Source organism: Patagioenas fasciata, chromosome 1 (assembly GCF_037038585.1).
Source record: "Patagioenas fasciata isolate bPatFas1 chromosome 1, bPatFas1.hap1, whole genome shotgun sequence".
Taxonomy (NCBI): Eukaryota; Metazoa; Chordata; class Aves; order Columbiformes; family Columbidae; genus Patagioenas; species Patagioenas fasciata.
In genome coordinates this window covers 3,750,044-3,770,091 of record NC_092520.1, presented here as the reverse complement: position 1 = coordinate 3,770,091, position 20,048 = coordinate 3,750,044, and the positions used below count along the sequence as shown (strand labels likewise).

General features: G+C 48.2%; 1 protein-coding gene across 1 annotated transcript in view; it reads left to right on the top strand.

The window, feature by feature from the left end:
* The first annotated feature begins 8,487 nt into the window (after positions 1-8,487).
* Positions 8,488-20,048, top strand: part of WNT11 (Wnt family member 11) — a 34,257-nt gene continuing 22,696 nt past the window's right edge. Inside the window, 4 exon segments of the mRNA XM_065833581.2 lie at positions 8,488-8,526; positions 8,528-8,737; positions 12,009-12,102; positions 12,105-12,219. Of these exon segments, the coding sequence (XP_065689653.2) occupies positions 8,488-8,526; positions 8,528-8,737; positions 12,009-12,102; positions 12,105-12,219 (458 nt within the window).

Below are 20,048 nucleotides of genomic sequence, written 5' to 3'. Positions count from 1 at the left end.
TCCTATTCCAAGTAGGCTCTTCAGGCATTTTTATCCTTTCCAGTTGGTCTTCATCTCTCCACTTCTGTAAATCACTATTATTAATTATGGGCCCATTGTTAAGCCCCCCTGCAAGGCGGGCTCCAGCACCACAGCAAAGAGAGGGTTACTGGGCCTCTTCCTAGGGAAAATAAAGTTCTACCCCACCCTGAAGGGATTGTTCAGCTTTGGAGAGAGGAGCTGACAGCTGTTTTGTATTAGGATGGAGGCCTTTAAAAGGCAGTGTTGGGGCAGGGGTGGGACCTTTGGTCTGGAGGAGAAGCATGTTCTGCTCAGTCCCTGGGCTGGAAGGTCAGGCTTGGATGGTCTCCGGCCAAATGGCACAAGAGTTGAGAGGTTCTGGTTTGATGTTTTTCCTCTGGCTGGTGGTGATGGAAGCTGGGCTGGTCCGGTGAGACAGGAGTTGGCCTCTGCTATGCCTTGGACTGGGCGATCCTACAGCATAAGTGATGAGTGACGGTATTAAAGAAAAGGTGAGGGAGACAAACGCCACGGAAATTTAGGGAAAATGAGCTGCGGCTACAGCTCTGAATCCTGCCCCTTTTCAGGCAGGTAAGCGGGATGTCAGCGCACAAAAATCTCTGTTATTTAAGGGCAGGGTGAGGGGAGGGAAGAAGCAGAATTAGGCAGAGCTGCGAGGCTCTAGGCTCGAATTTTCCCCAGGAAAATGCTCTGATCTTTCTGCAACACGTCTGGTGGGGGAGAAATCTCCATTTGGTGCAATCTCGCTGCTTTGCAGGGATGGCAGAGGAGGAACAAAGAGTGACTTCATCCCCTTTTAAACCTGTCCATGCCATAGGTAGGAAGGTGTTTGCATGCATCCTCTGTATGGTCTGGCTGCTGTTGCCAGGGTTTGGACACTACAAGGAGAAACTGCTGAGCTTTTGCTTCCCTCTGGCTCCACTTTCCCGGGACAAAAATATCTTTTCTGTTATTTGCCTTATAGCTGCCACTCACCACCGAGGCATTACCAGAGCTGACACAGCCTAGAGAAAACACTCCTGTAGTATATGCCCTATTCTTGATTTAATTTGGAGGAATCTGATTTACTGGGTCCTTACTTTTTAACATATCCCTGTTCTTCAGCATTTTGCAGGAGGTTTTGACATCAAATGGTGCTTGTTTGTTCCCTCATGAGAAGAAAACGTATGTGGGTGAATATTCAAAACTCATAAGATAATAATTTTGCTTTTATTTTTTTTTAAAGTAGGTGAAGAAGCATTAAAACCAGTTCCTATCAATGCTTGAAACTGCAGCTCGGAGACCCAGTAGAAAACTTCCATCTGCTTATCACAGGATTGACTGGCTTGGAAAAGACCTCAGAGATCATCAAGTCCAAGCCTTGGTCCAACTCCAGTCCGTTGACCAGATCATGGCACTGAGTGCCATGGCCAATCTCAGTTTAAAAACCTCCAGGGCCGGTGAGTCCAGCACCTCCCTGGGCAGCCATTCCAATGCTGACCACTCTCTCTGCACAGAATTGCTTTCTCATCTCCAGTCTCAATTTCCCCTGGCAGAGTTGAAGCCCATGCCCCCTTGTCCTATTGCTGACTGCCTGGGAGAAGAGCCCAATCCCCCCTGGCTAGAACTGCCCTTCAGGTCGTTCTAGAGAGTGCTGAGCTCACCTCTAAGCCTCTTCTTCTCCAGACTAAACAAGCCCAGCTCCCTCAGCCTCTCCCCATAGTAAATAAATAGGGTCAAGGACACAAACCTGAGTACAGACCTAAAATTATTATTAATTAAAAAAAAAATCTTACCAAAGATAAGGGGGATTTAAGACCCATGTGGCCACCCTGCTTTGGGTGAGGGAGCTTGATTTTACATTCACAAGTCATGCTGAGCCAGTTGTGCATCAGGCCAGTAAATGGTCACTAGCCCAAAGTTGTTTATATTTATAGCTGGACCCCATGTCTGAAGATGGCCAGAATACTTATTTAAAGCAGAGGAATGGCATCCCATGGCAGGGCGTGCTGTCACATACCCTGGCACCTTCCAGCCACCAGTCCCAACTCAATAATTTAAAAAAAAAACCCTTCCAGAACATTTATAAATGGGTCCTTTGACTGTCACATGCAGAACACACACTAATGCTGGGTGAAGTGCTGTCCTAACCCTTCTGCGGGTGTGATGGCTTTCATAGCTCATTCATAGCACAGAACATCTCGAAACTCACTGATAAAACCATAATACCACACCCCACAGTATACACAACTATGTCATATTAATAAATATTTGCAAAGTGCCACGGCTTGGCACAGCACTTTAGAGATATTTTTTAAGTAAAGAAGCATGGCCCCCTGCTCCAGGAGAGTTTACACTTGGGTTCTGGTTCTGCACATGTTTAATGTTATCGTGAGTCATCCACGGAGGGTCTTCTCCTCTTGTGGGGGTGATGGAAGAAAAGAGGGTGAGGAGACGCAATATAAAAATGGATGATAAATGATGCTACCAAAGGCTGCATGGGTGGGCTGAGGGCATTAGTAACAGAATATTCTTTTTTTCTATTTTTCTTTCTTTTTTTTGCATCTGTGCGGTTGGTTGAAATCCAGATGAGCTCCTCAGCACCTGAGTGGTTTCCCTTTCTCAAACAGCGGTGTTATGGTTTATGTAGCATGAGTCTGGTGAGGTCTGCAACAGCGTTAGGGCTTTTGCAAGGGGTTGCAGGACTCACCCCCCCTCCTTGTTCTGTGTGAGGCCAGGGACAGCTGTAGCTGCGGTCTGGGTGAAGGAGTCTCACCTGCCTACGGTTGCTTTGAAGACTGATCTCTCATCACCGTACGTGCTCCTGGTAAATCCTGCAAGGACTTGCTGGTAGATTGAAGGAAGGTTTCAAGTTCCTGAGGTTACCACACCTGCTGCGACAGATGACAACAAAGCCTTATTTTCCAGCCCGATGTCTTTCTGATGTGCTAAAAAGATTTATTTATACTGTCTCAAAGACTTCTCTACAGATTAACAAGAAGATGATTTTCCAAATATTCATTTGATTCTAATAATTAGGTCAATTAGGAATCCAGAAAATATTGTCCCACTGTCTCCACTTCTAATAATCATAGAATCACAGAACGGTTTGTGTTGGAATGGACCTTCCAAGCTCATCCAGTGAGCAATGAGCAGGGACATCTTCACCAGCTCAGGTTGCTCAGAGCCCCGTCCAGCCTGGCCTGGGATGTCTCCAGGGATGGTTCATCCACCACCTCTCTGGCCAACCTGGGCCAGGCTCTCACCACACTCAGGGCCAACAATTTCTCCCTCATATCTGGTCTGAATCTCCCTCCTTTAGTTTGAAACTGTCACCCCTTGTCCTATCACAACAGGCCCTGCTCAAAAGTCTGTCCCCATCTATCTTATCAGCTGCTTTTAAGTCCAGAAAGGCCACAATAAGGTCTCCCTGAAGCCTTCTCTTCTCCAGGCTGAACACCCCCAACTCTCAACCTGTTCTCACAGCAGGGCTGTTCCAGCCCTCTGATAATTTTTGTGACCCTTCTACGATTTCCTCTTGCTCACCACATTTTCTTTCTTCCAGGCAATGCAACAAGACCTCCAACGGGAGCGACAGCTGCGACCTGATGTGCTGCGGCAGAGGCTACAACCCCTACATGGACAAAGTGGTGGAGCGGTGCCACTGCAAGTACCACTGGTGCTGCTATGTGACCTGTAAAAAGTGCGAGAGGACTGTCGAGAGATACGTGTGCAAGTGAAAACCCTCCTCTCTCCACCCGGGAGCTGAGAGGCCAGCGGCACCCCAGCACTATTCAGAGAAGAGAAAACATTTCCCCGGCCAGACGTCATTTATCTTGTAAAGACACAGACTTGAAGAAAGATGGTAGGAGGGAAAAAAAGAAAAACAAAACAAAAACCAAATGAACAAAAAACCAAACAATCACACCAGTAAAACTAAGGCCCTTAAAAAAAAATAACAGCCCACAAATGTTTCCCCTCCATGAATAAAGTGCTCTCTGAGACCTTCCAAGCTCATCCAGTGAGCAATGAGCAGGGACATCTTCACCAGCTCAGGTTGCTCAGAGCCCCGTCCAGCCTGGCCTGGGATGTCTCCAGGGATGGTTCATCCACCACCTCTCTGGCCAACCTGGGCCAGGCTCTCACCACCCTCAGGGGCAACAATTTCTTCCTCATGTCTGGCCGGAATGCATGGATACATCCGTACCCTATGTAAAGTCTGTCTTTGCAGGCTGCAGTGCTGAAGAGGGTTGCTTGCTCAACCACCACTTGCTTCTCATGGGGCTTAAATGCTTTTGGAAAGTCATAGATCTGGTTTATTTTTTATCACGCTGGTATGGCCAGTTTTACAAAAAAACCCATAGAAAATGGTGAATCAGTTTGTCTTCAGCTGATGCAAATGCTGATAGCTTTGACGCGCAAACACAATACGAAAGCAAATAATTGCTAAACTTTTAGATTTCAGCCCCTGGTTCAGCACTCAGATCCCGTGATATAAAATCCCATATGCACACTGCTTCCAGGTGCCCAAAAACCATCCATGCTTTGCCACCAGACCCACAGACCAACGTGTGCATGAGGAGCAGGAGACAAAGACCTGCAACATTGCAGCAGTGGACATCCCTGATTCAGCAAAGCACTTTAAGCACAACGTGTCACACAGCGATTAAGAGGATTTAAACACGTGCTGAAATGTTTTGGCATATCAGGGCCTAGGGGCTTGTCTGCACATGAAATTGTCTCAAATTAAAGGTTTGGGGTGGTTTTAAAGTTCTTCAAGCTCTTCCCGAATAACTCCCTATATACATGTGGTTAGTCTGGAGCATATTTATCCTATGTTCTTTATGCATGCATCCTTTCTCACTATCCTTCTGGTTTCTTAGTCTTTATCTTGCCTTTTGACCTCTGTCTCCTGTGTCCTTCTGTCCTGAGGAACACAGTGGACAAGCATCTCTCATGAAGTTGCCAAGGAGTATTAATAGATACTAGTATTAATAAATACTTGTGCTACCATGGCATTTTTTAATGCTTCTCCAGCATGTTGCCATGTTTAAGAAACCTTAACGAACCTTTAAGACAACCATGCAGACTGGGACCATCTCCCTTCCATATTCCTCCTCTAGGCCATCATTTCTGGCCATTCAACTCTCATCATCGATATTTAGACCATGAAGGTCCGGTTGTAGGACTTTGCCCCGCTGTGTTGTGTTCGCTCAGCTCCAAGCACAGCAGGTGCCTGCTGCGAAATCACGAGTATTACAGCTACTGCTACTTAGTACTTCTGCTCCTATTGAGGAATAACAACTCCATTTTCCCAACAGCCCTTTAAAAATTAAGGTAATTTGGAAAAAAGCTATTAATTCAGAAATCAGGGCATTTGCACAGCAAGCTGGACTGCAGTAGATATTCCAGGCAATGTAAATAAGTCCTCCTTGGAGATCCCTGACAAAAACTCCTCCTCGTAGGGAGACGTTTCAGGGGGCAGTGGGATGGGGAAATGGGAGTCTCGAACAGTTTGAGCACTTATGGGCGACTGTCACACAAAGAAAAATGGGCATACTGTGCAAAGCTGCTGGCAAAACTACGTCTTAAACAAATAATATAGTGGCTTTGGGAATTTGGGACTGTGCATACAGGGTTCTTTGCAGTTCACATAGGAAAGCCCATTAGCGACCTGTGTATATGAATGCAATCTTTCCGGCACAGGGACATAAAATATATATAAAAATATTATCCTGTTCTGAAAATAGACCTTTAGGAAATTTTTTCTGAGGCTCTTGGCCCTGAGACTAAAGCATTTATTCTCTTCTTTCTTTTCACCTGAAACCCAAGATTAAACTCAGTGAGCAAAATGGCACAGGTACTTTTGCAACCAGCCACCGTTTGTTCACAGGTGTCTTAATTTCAGACTTGTGAGGCCTGAGTTTGAGAAACCAGTTGTGCTTTTCTTTCATAATTTTTTTTTCTAAAAATTTCCTTTTTTCTTTTTCTTTTCCTTTTTCTTTTTCTTTTTTCTTTTTCTTTTTTCTTTTTTCCTTTTTCTTTTTCTTTTTCTTTTTCTTTTTCTTTTTCTTTTTCTTTTTCTTTTTCTTTTTCTTTTTCTTTTTCTTTTTCTTTTTTCTTTTTTCTTTTTCCTTTTCTTTTCCTTTTTCTTTTTCCTTTTCTTTTTCTTTTTCTTTTTTTTTTCCTTTTTCTTTTCCTTTTTCCCCTTTATTTTCCTCTTTCTTTTTCTTTTTCTCTTTCCCTTTTCTTCTTCTTTCTCTTATTTTTTCTTCTTTTTTGTTTTTCTTCTTTTTCTTTCTTCTTTCTTCTTTCTTTTCTTTCTTCTTTCTTCTTTCTTCTTTCTTCTTTCTTCTTTCTTCTTTCTTCTTTCTTCTTTCTTCTTTCTTCTTTCTTCTTTTCTTTTTCTTCTTTTCTTTTTCTTTTCTTCTTTTCTTTTCTTCTTTTCTTCTTTTCTTCTTTCTCCTTCCTTCTTCCTTCTTTTTCTTCCTATTTTTCTCCCTTTTTCTGGTTTATTTTTCCTTTCTGCTTTTTTCCTTTTCTCTTTCTCTTTCTCTTTCTCTTTCTCTTTCTCTTTCTCTTTCTCTTTCTCTTTCTTTTTCTAGCAGACAACCATCAAGCCTCCATCCCCGATACTGACGTGAAAGCAACAAAAAAAAAAGTCAGATCTCACCATCCGAACTTTCCAGTGATTAAAGCCAGATCAAAGAAAAAGAGGTGGTGAAACCTGAGGGCTGACAGCAGGGCTCGATCGGGCAGGACATGTGCTCGCAGCCGGCCCTAGGACTGCCGCGCAGTGATTTCTGAGCCTCGCAGGAGAAGAAAAATCCACCTGACAGCCCCGTGCATGAAAAGTATCTTTGTCCTTTAATTGGGAAGCCGGTCGCGCAGCCCAGCGAGCGCTAATCACCCTCTGGAGAGGGGGAGTTTAAAAGTTTCCGGTGAAAAGACGGACTAGCTATTTTTGTTGCTAATCATTAACCGCTCATTAGAATAATGCCGTTAATGGTTGCAGCGCTGAATCCAACTATCCCCAGGGACCAACACCGGGCATCCCCCCACCCTCCCCACAGCTCTGCAAGGGGGGTGTCCTGGGGAAGTGTGTGTGGGGGGGATCATAGAATAAGAGAATGTCCTGAGCTGGAAGGGACCCACTAGGATCATCGAGTCCAACTCCTGTCCCTGCACAGGACAATCCCACAGTTCACACCGTGTGTCTGAGGACGTTGTCCAGTCTCTTCTTGAACACTGTCAGGTTGGGGCCGTGACACCTCCCTGGGGAGCCTGTTCCAGTGTCCAGCACCCTCTGGGTGAAGAACGTTTTCCTAATGTCCAACCTGAGCCTACCTTGGAACACCGTCCTGCCATTCTCTTGGGTTCTGTCACTGGTCACTAAAGAGAAGAGTTCGGCGCCTGCTCTTCCTCCTCCTCCCCTTGTGATGAGGCTGTAAACCTGGGATGTCCCAGGGAAGGAGGGAGTGATGCCCCGGGGAAGAGGGGGGGATGTACCGGGAAAGAGGGGGAGATTTTCCGGGGAAGTGGGGCGAGATGCCCCGGGGAAGGAGAGAAGGATGTTCCGGGAAACATGGGAGTGAATGTCCCGGGGAAGGACGGAGATGTGTCCCGGGGAGGGAGAGGCGATGTCCCGGAGAAGGAGTGGAAGATGTCCCGGGGAAACAGGGGAATGATGTCCCAGGGAAGAGGGGGGGTGGGTTGAGGATGTCCCAGTGAAGGAGGGGGAGGGATGACCCGGGGAAGAAGGGAGGGATGCCCCGGGAAAGGAGGGAGGATGTCCCGGGGAAGGAAGGGGGGATGTCCCGGGGAAACGGGGAGATGTCCTGGAGAAGGATAGACAGATGTCCCGTTGAAGGAACGGGGGATGCCCCGGCGAAGGAGCGGAGGATGTCCCTGGGAAGGGGTCGCGATACACCGGGGAAAGTGGGGGTGATGTCCTAGGGACGGGGGGCGGGGAATGTCCCGGGGAAGGAGGGGATGATGTCCTGGGGAACCAGGTGGAGATGTCCCAGTGAAGTGCGGGGAGATGTCCCGGGGAAGGAGGGCGAGATGCCCCGGTGAAGGGGGAATGGATGTTCCGGAAAAGGAGGGGGGGGTTGTCCCGAAGAAGCAGAAGCAGTTGTCCCGGGGAAAGGGAGGGGATGCACCGGGGAAAGTGGGGGTGATGTCCCAGGGGCAGAGCGGGGGAATGTTCCGGGGAAGGAGGGTAGGATGTCCCGAGCAAGGAAAGGGGGATGTCCCAGGGAAGAGGGGGGAGGATGTCCCAAGGACGGAGGGGGTGATGTCCCGGGGACGGAGGGGGGGGTGATGTCCCGGTGAAGGAGGGGGGAATGTCCCGGGGACGGAGGAGGGAGCGATGTCCCGGGGAAGGAGGGTGTGATGTCCCAGGGAAGAGGGGGGAGGATGTCCCGGGGAAGAAGGGAGTGATGTCCCGGGGACGGAGGGGGTGATGTCCTGGGGACGGAGGGGGCGATGCTGCCGGGGCGGGGGTACCACCCCGTGCGCGGAGCCCCGCGGAGCCCCAGCCCTGCCCGCGGGGGGATCCGCGGGGCGCGGAGCTCTCCTCGCGGAGCCCTTTGTTATGCTAATCCGGGCTGACATCACGCCGCATATCAAAGCCGAGGAGGCCGCATATAAGGCGGCTCCGCGGGCCGCCCCGCCAGAGCAGCCCCGGTCCCCACGCAGCCCCCGGCCCCTCCGCGCCCGCGCAGCCCGGGCGGAGGTAAGCGGGGACCGACACCCGGGATGGGGGGGGTTATAAACCGCTGCCGGGAGCTGCGGGAGCCCCTCGAAATGCCGAAGGTGCGAGGGAGAATGTGGCCAGAAGCAGGAGAGGGGAGACCTGGGAGGCTGCAGGGGAGAGAGGGAGACCCAAGGGGATTGTGGAGAGAGGGGAGACTGGGAGGGGGGGTGTAGAGAGAGGAGGCTGGGAGGCTGCAACGGAGAGGGGAGACTGGAGGGATGCAGGGAGAGGGGAGACCGGGATATATGCAAGGAGAGAGGAGGCTTGAAGGCTACAAGAGAGACGGGAGACCCGGGGGGATACAGGGAGAGGAGACACCAGGAGGTTACCGGGAGAGGGAAGACCCAGGGGGTGCAGGGAGATGGGAGACTTGAATGCTACAAGAGAGAGATTGCAGTGATACCCGAGACCCGGTGAGATGCAGGAGAGAGGGCAGACTCGGAGGCTGCAAGGGAGAGGGGAGACTCGAGGGCTGCAAGGGAAGCAAATCGAGGGGGTCTAGAAAGACTTGAGACCCAGGTGCTGCAGGGGAGAGGGGAGACCCAAGAGGTGCAAGGGAAACCAGACACCTGGGGGATGAAATGAGAGGGGAAACGCGGGGGCTAAAAGTGAGAGGGGAGATGGAGAAGGATATAGGGACATGTAAAATCTGAGGGCTGTAAGAGAGAGGGGAGACTTGGGGCTGCAAGCGTGAAGGGAGATACAGGGAGCTGTAAAGAAGAGACCGGGAGGCTGCAGGGTAGCGGGGACACCCAGGGGTTGCAATGGGGAGGAGAGGTGCAGAGGGCTGCAAAGGAGAGAAGAGACCCAGGATCTGCAAGGGAGAGGGGGAGACCTGGGGGCTGCAAGCAGCCTCACCACTCCCCATTCCCTGTCCCTGCTCCCCATCCTCACTGCAGCTCATTTGGGGATGCGCCACCCCTAGAACAGGCGACTGCACTCTTGGTGAGAGCCACAGGCTGGCAGGGGGGTCAGGTGGATGTCTGTCCTTTTTGGGTGGGAAATTTGGAAAAATGTGAGATAGATACACCTTATATATAGTTCATCTTGCTTGTTCTCATCCCTGGGATGAGGCTCTCAGAGGCATTGGATGGGACTATTTTCTGTGTGTAAGGCTGGGGCTGGCTGCAAACAGCCTTGGGGTGAAGAGAAAAGGGAGCTTTTGAGTTAAAAACGGCTCTGGTTTTTAGGAGTCCGCAGGCCACTTGCTGCTGGTTTGATCGGTGACCCAGAGCTCTCCAGAGCTGTAAACATCACGTCTGCCCCAAAGAGTCTCCCTCCCCTCCCCTCCCCTTGCAAATTCCTCTTGCAAACGTAACCTGTGCCGGACTGAGTGGAAAAAGGCATTATTACCTCCCCAAATAACAGGGGTGCGATTGCAGGCCAAGCTTGCAGCTCTTGGAGTGGGGATGGGGGTCTTAGATAATTTCTATTCCTTCCTATGGGGGGGTGGTAAAGGTAGGGTGAGAGCAGAGGATGGTGTTGTCTGGTCAGGGTTAGCAAGAGTGGTTTTAGACCATCTGAGACATTTTACACCCAACTCTTGTGTCGTTCAGCAGTTCACAGGAGGGAGATAAGGAGTCTGAAATATCTAAATGGACACTAAAAGGCATGGGCAGGATTAAGGGCTGAAGGTTTCCAGTGTGCTTGTGGAGGGCTGGGGCAGGGGGGGAAGCAAAGAGCTTCCAAAGATGAAAAGATAGAGAAATACCCTGAAACAAGAAGTGTAGCTGGATGCTCATGGGAGCGCTGCCTTCAAGGGACACATCAAACCCAAATCTGAGCAGGCAGTAAAGAAAAACAACCCGTGGCGATGAAATCCTGCCTCCCTTGTAGTCAGTTGGAGTTTTGTCTCGGACTTCAAGGGAGCCGGGAACTCGCCCCTAGAGGTTATTAAAATCCTTTGTAATAACAGCACTTCTCTAGTAACCCTTTGCACCAGGTTGTGACAGCCAAAAAACCAGCCTGGATGGAAAAATATGCTGCAGAAGGCAGAGAAAACACCTAGAAATATTCCTGCCCCCCCCTGTAACCCAGTTGCTCCCCAAATGGGGGTATCGAGGCAGAAAGCTGCAGCTGGGACATATCCAGAGCTGAGGGTGAGGTGGGATGTGCTTTTTATGGGGCAAAGGGTCCCCCAAAGTGATGCTGACCACTCCAGTGATTCCCAGTCCCATCCCGAACCCCTTTGAGGGGGTGACGTGGGGGGATGCACGGTCACAACGTGGGGCTGTGAGACTCCAGAGGTGCAATGTGGCAGGCAGGTTTTTCTGTTTATTTTATTATTGGCTTTCTGGAGGGGTGGGAAACCACCACAAAGACCACAAGGAGCAGCCTGGAGCGGCGTTTGAAGTGAATAACTGAAGGGAAACCCATTTACTGCTATTAATACCGCTGCTAAAATAAGCAAGCCGTGCCCCGGAGACAGAGACAACCCCTCTAAGAATTTAAGTCCCGCACCTGGTTTGTTTATTTGTTTGGACTGAAGAAGAGGAAAAACAACAACAAAATAACCCCTAAGGAGGTTTGGGGGAATCCTTGAGAGCTTTTGTCTCCTCTTGGCTGCTCCCCTGAAGTCAGAAATGTGATTTTATGTTTACGAAGTTGCAGCCCTTTTCCGTAAGCTCCAGGTGCCCGAGGACTTGGAAGAAGTGAGAGGCAGAGTTAATGAGGTGAGAAGGAAAGCAGAAGGGAAAGAGCAAAACACATTTGTTGCAACAGATCAGACCGAAACATCTGCAGGGCACGGGCACCTGCGTTAAGCTGGGAAATGCAGTTTTTATAATTTGTCCTTTCTGCAGAAAAAATAGGAGAAATAAAAGAAATCTGGAGGCAAGGGAGAGATGAATAGCTGAAGATTTGGGCTTGTCTAAAGATTTATCTTTCATATTTTATTTTTGTATTTTTTCCTCCTTCTCAAGCAGTTACACAAACCTTTTTGGATAAGGGATTTAAAAAAGCGAAGCAGCGAATGAAGTCTTGCCATGTGCAGGGTTAAATGGAAACACACAATCAGACCATAACTCAGGGTGTAATTCAAGCCATACGGTTTGTCTGTCTGTTGACTCGAAAGGTTGTATCACGGCTTGGCGAGGGAGGGGACTGAGAGGGGATAATCCAAACCTCTCTTTTTTTTTTTTCGTGATTCATAAACCACTCCTTTGCAATTTGGATAATAGATCTTTCTCGCGACGACTCGCTAAACTTCAGAGTTAACTGTAGCTCGTGCTCTTTCCTTCTCTCCTTTCAGGTAGTTCATCTCCAAGGAGGAGCAAACACCCGAACTGCAGGGAAATACATCGTGCAGAAAATTAGGAAAGCTTTTTATTATTATTATTTTTTCTTCGGAGAGCCGATTTCCTTCAGCAAGTGGAGAAAATGAAGCCGAGTCTGCGATTTTTCTTAGCTGGTTTTCTGTCTTTGATTCTGCAGACGGGGCTTTGCTATGGGATAAAATGGATGTAAGTACCTGGCTATCTCTCTGCATTTTTAAAGCCTTTTGTAGGCATTGCTGGTCTCTTATTTTTGCAACTGCTGTTTGAAGCACACTGTAAAGCCATTTAAAGAGCAGCAAGCGCTGCATTTCTCTGGGCATTCATTGATTTCAAGTGTGTGTACTAGGGGCTTGTGCTAACAATATGTCTCCATCTTCTTTTCCAAAATATGCATGATTTAGGCTCGCTTTTTTCTTCTCCTCATTGATACCGAAGGAAAGGCACACACTTGAGCGCTCACATGAGCCACTTAATGAAGTTTCTAGAGTTAGCTCCTGCCACGCTGGGAAATTCTCCCACCGGGACCACTGGTCGTGCTGAGTAGGAGCTGAGAGCAGGAGGGACGGCAACTAAGATAATGCCGCCAATCTCCAACCACAGGGGATGCTTGACAGATAACATGTTTTTTCTGCGGACCTTTTAGCCTTTGGATTTTGCGAAGGGTGTTAAAAATGAGCCGGGGTGGGGGGGAAGAAGTGGGAGAGGAGGGTGAAGGAATATCAGGGAGTGTGGTCAAGCCTGGATCGAGTTTCCTCGGAGGTAATGTCACTGCAAACAAAGTGAAAACATCGCTATCTCATTTCTTTGCTTAAGCAAGCAATCAATTAGCTGCTTACTGCAAAATAAACAAACAAGCCCCTCCAACACCCATCTGTTTTCACGTCCTTGATGAGTGATCTGTCTTTTCTGAAGTGGTGCGTGAAATAAATAAGGGGATATGGGCTGGCCTCAAATGAGCATCTTCTGTAGAAGAACAGGCACAATAAAATGCAGTGCCATGGAGAGTCTGTTGTAGAGGGTATAGTGTGTCAAAGTGAGGATTTTGGGGCTAGGTGAGGAAATTGAGATGAGAGGTTCTTTTTTTGTTCCTTCTTCTTTACTATGTCCAATTCCCATTCCACTGTCCCAATCGTTGTCACTTGAGGCTCTCTCTATGCCACCTTTTGTAAAGGCTTTCTTAAATTTGGGCATCTTCAAGTCAGATGTCTGTTTGGAGCCAGTGTTTTCATTGCCCTGCATGCAGTCATGGGAAAGAGGACCTTCTAGGTGGGGATTCACCTGCTCTGAGGAGAGATATCCAACAGGAATGTCAAGAGATGTTGTTTGGAGATGACATGGACTGCAGGGAGCTGGTAGAGACCACGCATCCACCTTTTATATGCATAAAATGAAGCAGGGGGGATCCCTCCACAGGGTGCTTAAATATACGTGGTCGGGGAGGAATAGTCACCTACTTTAGAGCATCTTTCATTTGCTGTCTCCATACTCCAAGGATCACCTTGGAGGTAGAGAAGAGTCATGATTTGATTTGCTCTTCACCATCCCGGCTTGACACCTTTTAATAGTCACTACAACTAAATTACATAGCCCAGCTATTTCTTTCTGCCAGCTTTCTCGAGTATTTAGGTGCTCAGCTTTGCATACATCCAGGACCTTGCACAGGGTGGGCATCTCCTCTCTGCAAGACATTTAGCAACCTGTCCATGGGCTGTCAGAACCTGGACTCATTTGCGACTTTTATTTCTATGCAGCACAGAAATATAGCCGGTTTGTGGCACCCTGATTCAGCATCTGATAAGACGCTGACTTATATACTTGGTGTTAGGGTCCCGCTTAAGCACGTCCTAAATCACGAGTGAAGGGCTTGGCTTCCTTCAAAGGGCAGGGGCGAGATGAGCTTCAGAGGGAAACTGATATTGCGGTGACAAGCTGTAGACAGGAAAAAAAGCTGGAAGGCAAGGCAAGGTCTCTAATAGCCTGGCTGGAAAAGCAGCTGTTTGGTTGGTAAGTGGTTAAGCTGGTTGTTTTTGGGGTTGGGGTGGGGGCAGAAGCAGTTGGGGGAAAGACACTTTGGTCGCCGCTCCTCCCCTTCCCAGCAGACATATCCCCCCTATCGAAAAGCGAGTGGGGAAGATGAAAGCTGGGATTAAAGTGGCATTTGAAGCATGAACTGCAACCAGATGCGCTGCTGGGGCTCCTCTCACACCTGTTTAAAACCTGATGGAGACCTGCACTCCTTGTCCCAGGGCACTTGGCGCAACTGGGATGCTGCCAGCCGGGATTTCTAAAAATTATGTGTTTTTTTAATTGTTTTCATTTGCTGTTTCCCCTCCTTTCCACACCCTTGTTTTGCTATGGAAACATGGGTCAGTTTTCCCCCCCTCCTCATCATTCTCTTTTCCTCACTGCAATGGTGCTGCCATCCTTGGTTCTAAGGGACCATCCTTGGAAATTGCATGAGTAAATTCTTGGTGAATTGGAAACTGAATGAGTAAATTCTTGGTGAATTGGAAATTGCATGAGTAAACTCTTGGTGAACAGAAATCAATGGTACCGAATGCCAAGTAATATCTCAGAGCTGCAATCCCAGCCCTGGACTCACACCCTGGGTTTTGTACACCCAAACCCTCCTGTGCTAGTGGACAGAGAGGGGGAAAAAGGAGGATGGGATGAAGAGGGAGGAAAGTGCTACGAGATGTTTTCGGTTGTTGTAGGCACGATGCCAGAGACGAGCTTCAAAGAGGATTTGGGAGGGGAGAACAGAAGATAAGGAGGTGGGTTTTGCCAGCCTAGCGTGCTGGGTTTGCAAGCTTGAGGAATAGGGAGCAACTGATATGAAAGGTGATAGGAAATTCAATTTTGACTCAGTGTGTGATGTAATTATGGGGGAAAGGGGGAAGAAAAACATGCTTTTCGGCCATTTAGGACTTCCGTGTAATAAGAAAAACATCTGTAAATTAGGAAAAGTGGGGAGAAGGTAAAAGGGAACTATTTTTCTTATTTTATTTGGCTTATTTTTACGAGCTCTGTGGTCCAGATCCCCAGATGTTGTAAATTGGCACCATGCCCTTCCCTGCCATGGAAGTGTCGATCACTGAGCATCCAGTGTGGTGCAGGGATGATCTACATCTCAAAAACTTGCTCTTTCTGCTGGAGAAACTTCTTATTCTGGCCTCTTCCATCCAAATTCTAGCAAGCTGCTCAGGTGTAAAGCCAGGGTATGGACAGATCTTTTCAGGATCAGGGCTGCCATGGAGAATCAGTCTTTCCATTCAATATATAGGAGCCCCTGAGTCTTATTTTTGCATGCTACTTCTTGCAAACACTCGCCTATCCTTAGAGCAGGGTTTGCTGGTTTTGTTTGGTTGGTTGGTTGTTTTATTTTTCATTGCTTTGTGGTTCTTAGTGCTTGTCTTGCATCACAGTGGCTGGAAAGTCAAGGCAGCTATCGGTTTAAGTGGGAGATGTCTTAGGGCCAATGCACGTAGGAACTCTATCACCTTATCCTTCTCCTTTCGCATCCCCTTTAGCTTTCCTAGGGGCAGCTTGGGTTTGGCCAAGCAGGTTGCTGAAGCAACTTGTTTGAGTGGAGCTGAAAGCCAGATGAGCACTAGAGGGAGCTGCAGCCAGATGTGCATGCTGCAGATGTCTGCAGATGTTGGGATGCGGCTTGCAAGGCACTTCTGCCTCGCTGGGTGTTGGCATCTCCTCTGCTCAGGTGGCGAGACACAGGTTGGACTGTTCCTCTGTGTTGTCACCGTCAATGTGAGTGGTTGCAAAGAGGCCAAATACAGCAAGTGGGGGTTTTTTTTGCATGGCTTGCAGGATCAGCCCATGATAGCAAGTGGTGGCATTAGGAATCCCATCATTTTTAAGTGAAGCTTTGGTAAGTCCCTGCCTGTCCCTGTTATGTTAGCCTGGACATGTCCCATGGCCCTCTGGAGCCATCCCCAGCTGAGCACCATTCCCAGCTACAAGGTCAGCTTTGCTGCACAATTCCCACGGTTAAATCACAGCCTTTGGGGAACAAAAGGTGGCTCAGCCATGTGTTTTGATGAACCTGGGGTGTCTCCCAGCTCACCAACCCCAAGCAACACCGCAGCCTTTCTGCAGCCAGCAGAAAGCAGGGGAGAAAATGGAAAGAGTTTGTGCTTCCCAGCAGCTTCTGCTTCTCTCCTTCAACTAGGGAAGGGGGAGATGGGACACGGGGGCACGGGCGCCTGCGAGGAGACCGTCTGCCTGGCAAGGGGGCTGCTAGATGAGCTGCTGTGAAAAGACTGCAGGACGGGGACGGTGGGGGCGAGGAGAAGCCAGGGGGGACACAACGGCTTTGAAGCTTTTTCTCTTCGCTCCGTAGGCAGCTCGGGAAAACTTGACAAAGCTCCATGGCCTTCCCCGGCGCTCGGCGAGCCAACTCGCCGCTGGCATCGACTTCAGTCGGGCTTGGGCTGGAAGTCAATGGCCTGGTGCCCACTACTGCCAGCGCTGGATTTGGCACCGTATCTGAAAGCAGCTCTTATTTTAAGCTTTTACTTCAGGCTTGTTTAATTTCCCCTCCCCCTCCCCCCGACTCCTCTCCCTCTTTCTCCTCTTTATTTCGTTTTAAATCCCTTTTCTCTGTTTTGAAAAGGCTTTGCAGAACCACTGAAAGTGTTTACCAGGGGATGTGGTGGTTCTCCCAGTGTTTGTGGTCCCCAGACCAGGGCTGATGCAGGGCAGGGTGGCAAGGACATGGGCTGCCTCTGACTACCAGGAGCTTACACAAGGTTATTATAACAATCCTGTGAGCCTCTTCCAGTTGAAAACCTGGGAAAATGAGGCTCCCGCAGATAAAACCTTCAATGGGATCAAATGCAAAAAGCCCCCAATCACTGCTTCTCTTTAGTAAAGTTTACCGCCCACTTCATTGTCCACAGCCACATAATTTCGTTTAAATCTTGTTTCACCCAAATCCCTGGAAGATTAAAGGGTTTAAGAACAGGCATAAAAACGAGGGTGCCTTCATGAAAAAACAAGCAGACAATTTGGAGCAGAAGTTCATGGTTTCACCAACAGTCCCTTTGTGAGACCTTCTTGGGTAACACCGCACAAGGGATGATGGGGAGATGCCTTCAAGAGAGCCCACATCAGACAGAGAGGAGGACCTTCTACCTTCCAAGGCTGTTTTACAGGGCACCAATGCTGAAACACTCAGTTCAATGAGTTTTCTCCTTTTGGCTTGGCTGGGAGCAGTGTCCAACGCACAGTGCTCCTTGTAAACCAAACCATGCCTGCTCAGATCTGAAGGTAATTCCTCCAAGCTGTTGCTTCTATGAATAGTCTTCTCACAGAGCCCAGATCTGCAGGAATGAGCCCATACCTCTCAAAGGACCTAACACTGTAGAGCATTCATGTTTTCAAATGAATTTATTAACTGCCTGAGATAATTAAAAGAGTAAACGAAAGTCATGATCCATCTGTGCATCATATTTCCTCTGTAATTACGTTTATGGTTTTCTGTCAGTATCCATAACTCCAATTGAAAGCGCTGCTATGCTATATATAAAGCAGGAGATGTTTGGTTTGGGGCCTGTTTATTTAAGGGGATGGGTCAAATGTGTATGTTAAAAAAAACAACAAAAAAAAACCCTAAAAAAACCAAGAACAAACAAACAACAAAAAACAAACCAAAAAACCAACCACCCCTCAGTTGTCCCCAGATTTCTGGAGAATGAAGGATGGGGCAGGAGAGTCAAGGGAGGAGAGGACAATGTTAGCAGGAGGAAACATTGAAAAGCAGCACTTATGGGATGACAGCAGGTAAAATCCCCATGTGCTGCTTCTTGGATGAAGGGTGTGAGTCCAAAGAAATATGTTTATCAGGTTTTTTTTTACCAGACTGAGGGCTAAAGGTTGTTCTTCCCTGAGGGCTGCTTTGTTCAGGCTGGCTGTTTCCCCTCCCATTGCTGGTGGTCAATGGAGACTCGGTAGAGATGGGGTAGACATCCACCACCCAATCCCGCCATAGACAAGACTCTTCTGGGGAAGTTTATTTCCTTTCCACTGCCCTATGAATGGACTTTGTTCCCCACCAATGTCCTTTGCAGGTGGTGGGTATCTCTCCCTGGTCCTGCCAGAATTTGGGGAACAGGAAGGGTTGGTGCCTTTCCATGGGGAGGGTTTGAAGCGACAAGGGGTGGAGAAGGCATTTCTGAATGTAGGACAGAGACTGAGCAAACCTAGGCTGTCAGGGCATGGACTAAATGACCTAATAGGCCTCTCACATTCCTGATCTGTGATTTATAAATGCACTTTTCGGTCTCGGCAAGCAACTCCAGTAACCGTGAGTTTTCTTTTCCATCCCCATTACCCTTTACTTTTTCCTCCCGACACTTGGAGATGTTTCCAATTATAGGTTCTCACCAGCAAAGCCATGAAGTTCAGGCCTGGGAGATGTTCAGAAAACACCTTCCTGCGTCTTGCATTTTTATTCTTGGCGGGTTCCTTGGAGCTCGGCTCATTCAATGAGAAACAGCCATTGCTGCCATTTACTGAGTTTATCTCCCCAACAGGGCCATGGTCCTTCCTCTCTTGACCGTCTGGCAGATATTTTCCCCTCTTCCACAAAACAAATTTATTTCTTGTTGCATTATAAATCTGCTTCTCTAATGGAGATCATTTCAGGCTATCTGTAATAATATGATCTCATTGTATCACATCCCCTTTTTTCACAATGGGGATAAGTTTCAGTCTGAATTCAGCTCTCATCCCAACTTGTAGGTGGTTATTTCTGCTGTTTCTGACCTATCTGTAATGATGAGATGCAGGTGTTTCAGTGTAGGCTTCCAGGTCCTTGAAAGATGCTGAAGACCTCTGTACAGGATTAGAAAATGTGGTATAGGATGTAGGAGATACGTGCATCATTCTGGAGGGCCAGGTGAAACATCCCAAGCTCTCTGAAGTGTCACTTGGCACCTCTGATTAGAAAATTGAGCTGGTGCCCTGTAGTATAGCATCTCTCAGAGATGGAGTATTCCTCATTTGCCTGAAGCTCAGGCTGTGGAGCTCTCTCGTTTCATCTGTCTCACCCTTCCTCCTTATTTTGCTGCTGGGACATACTGTGCTGGAGTATTTATCATTTTTACTCTATTGGTGATGAGCTGCTTTGGCATCTTGCCCGATTTGCACTTCAACCCATTACTGAGAGTTGCTGATAGGCTTTCTGGGATAAGTTTTCATAGGTTTCTGGTGCCAAGTGCTAGGGGTTGGACTCATCTCACCCAACTCTGTGCTTATGCAGTCCAGATGCCTGCATCTGAGCTCAGTACTTGGATTCTCTCTATAGCCAGAGCAGAAAATGAGAACTAGGGCACGAATCACCATATCCTACTGTAGATCTTAAAAACACATGAGGTTACTCTCTAGACATGGCTTTTTCTTTCCATGGGCTGAGGAAGGACCACCATGAGGTCCACACTGTAGAGGTTTGCAGTCAGGTGGCATTCCTAGCGTCCCAAGACTCTTGCCTCTGCCTTCAAGGATATAATAAATCTGAGACATGTGAGCACCCAGAATATCTCCACCAGGTTTTGTTTCCATCAACTCAGGTCCAGTGCTGGTTCACATCTAAGGCAGGGTATGTTGCCTTCTGGAGATGCCCCTCTCCAGACAAGGACAACAAGCCTGACAGGGTTCAAAAAGAGACTGGAGAACGTCCTCAGACACACGGTGTGAACTGTGGGGTTGTTCTGTGCAGGGACAGGAGTTGGACTCCATGATCCTTGCGGGTCCCTTCCAACTCAGGACATTCTATGATTCTATGAACAGTGTGCAAGGGACAGAGATGAACAACAGGGCAGAGTTTCAGACCATTAAATACTCCACATTTTCCTTTCCCTTGAAATTCATTGGCCAAAATTTCTGTTCGCTGTATATTTAATGGACCTCTTTAAATATATGTATGATGTATATATTTATATAGCTAGCAGAGTGGTGGTTTCCCTTCCAAGTTTGCCACTGATTATCTGGTGTCAGAA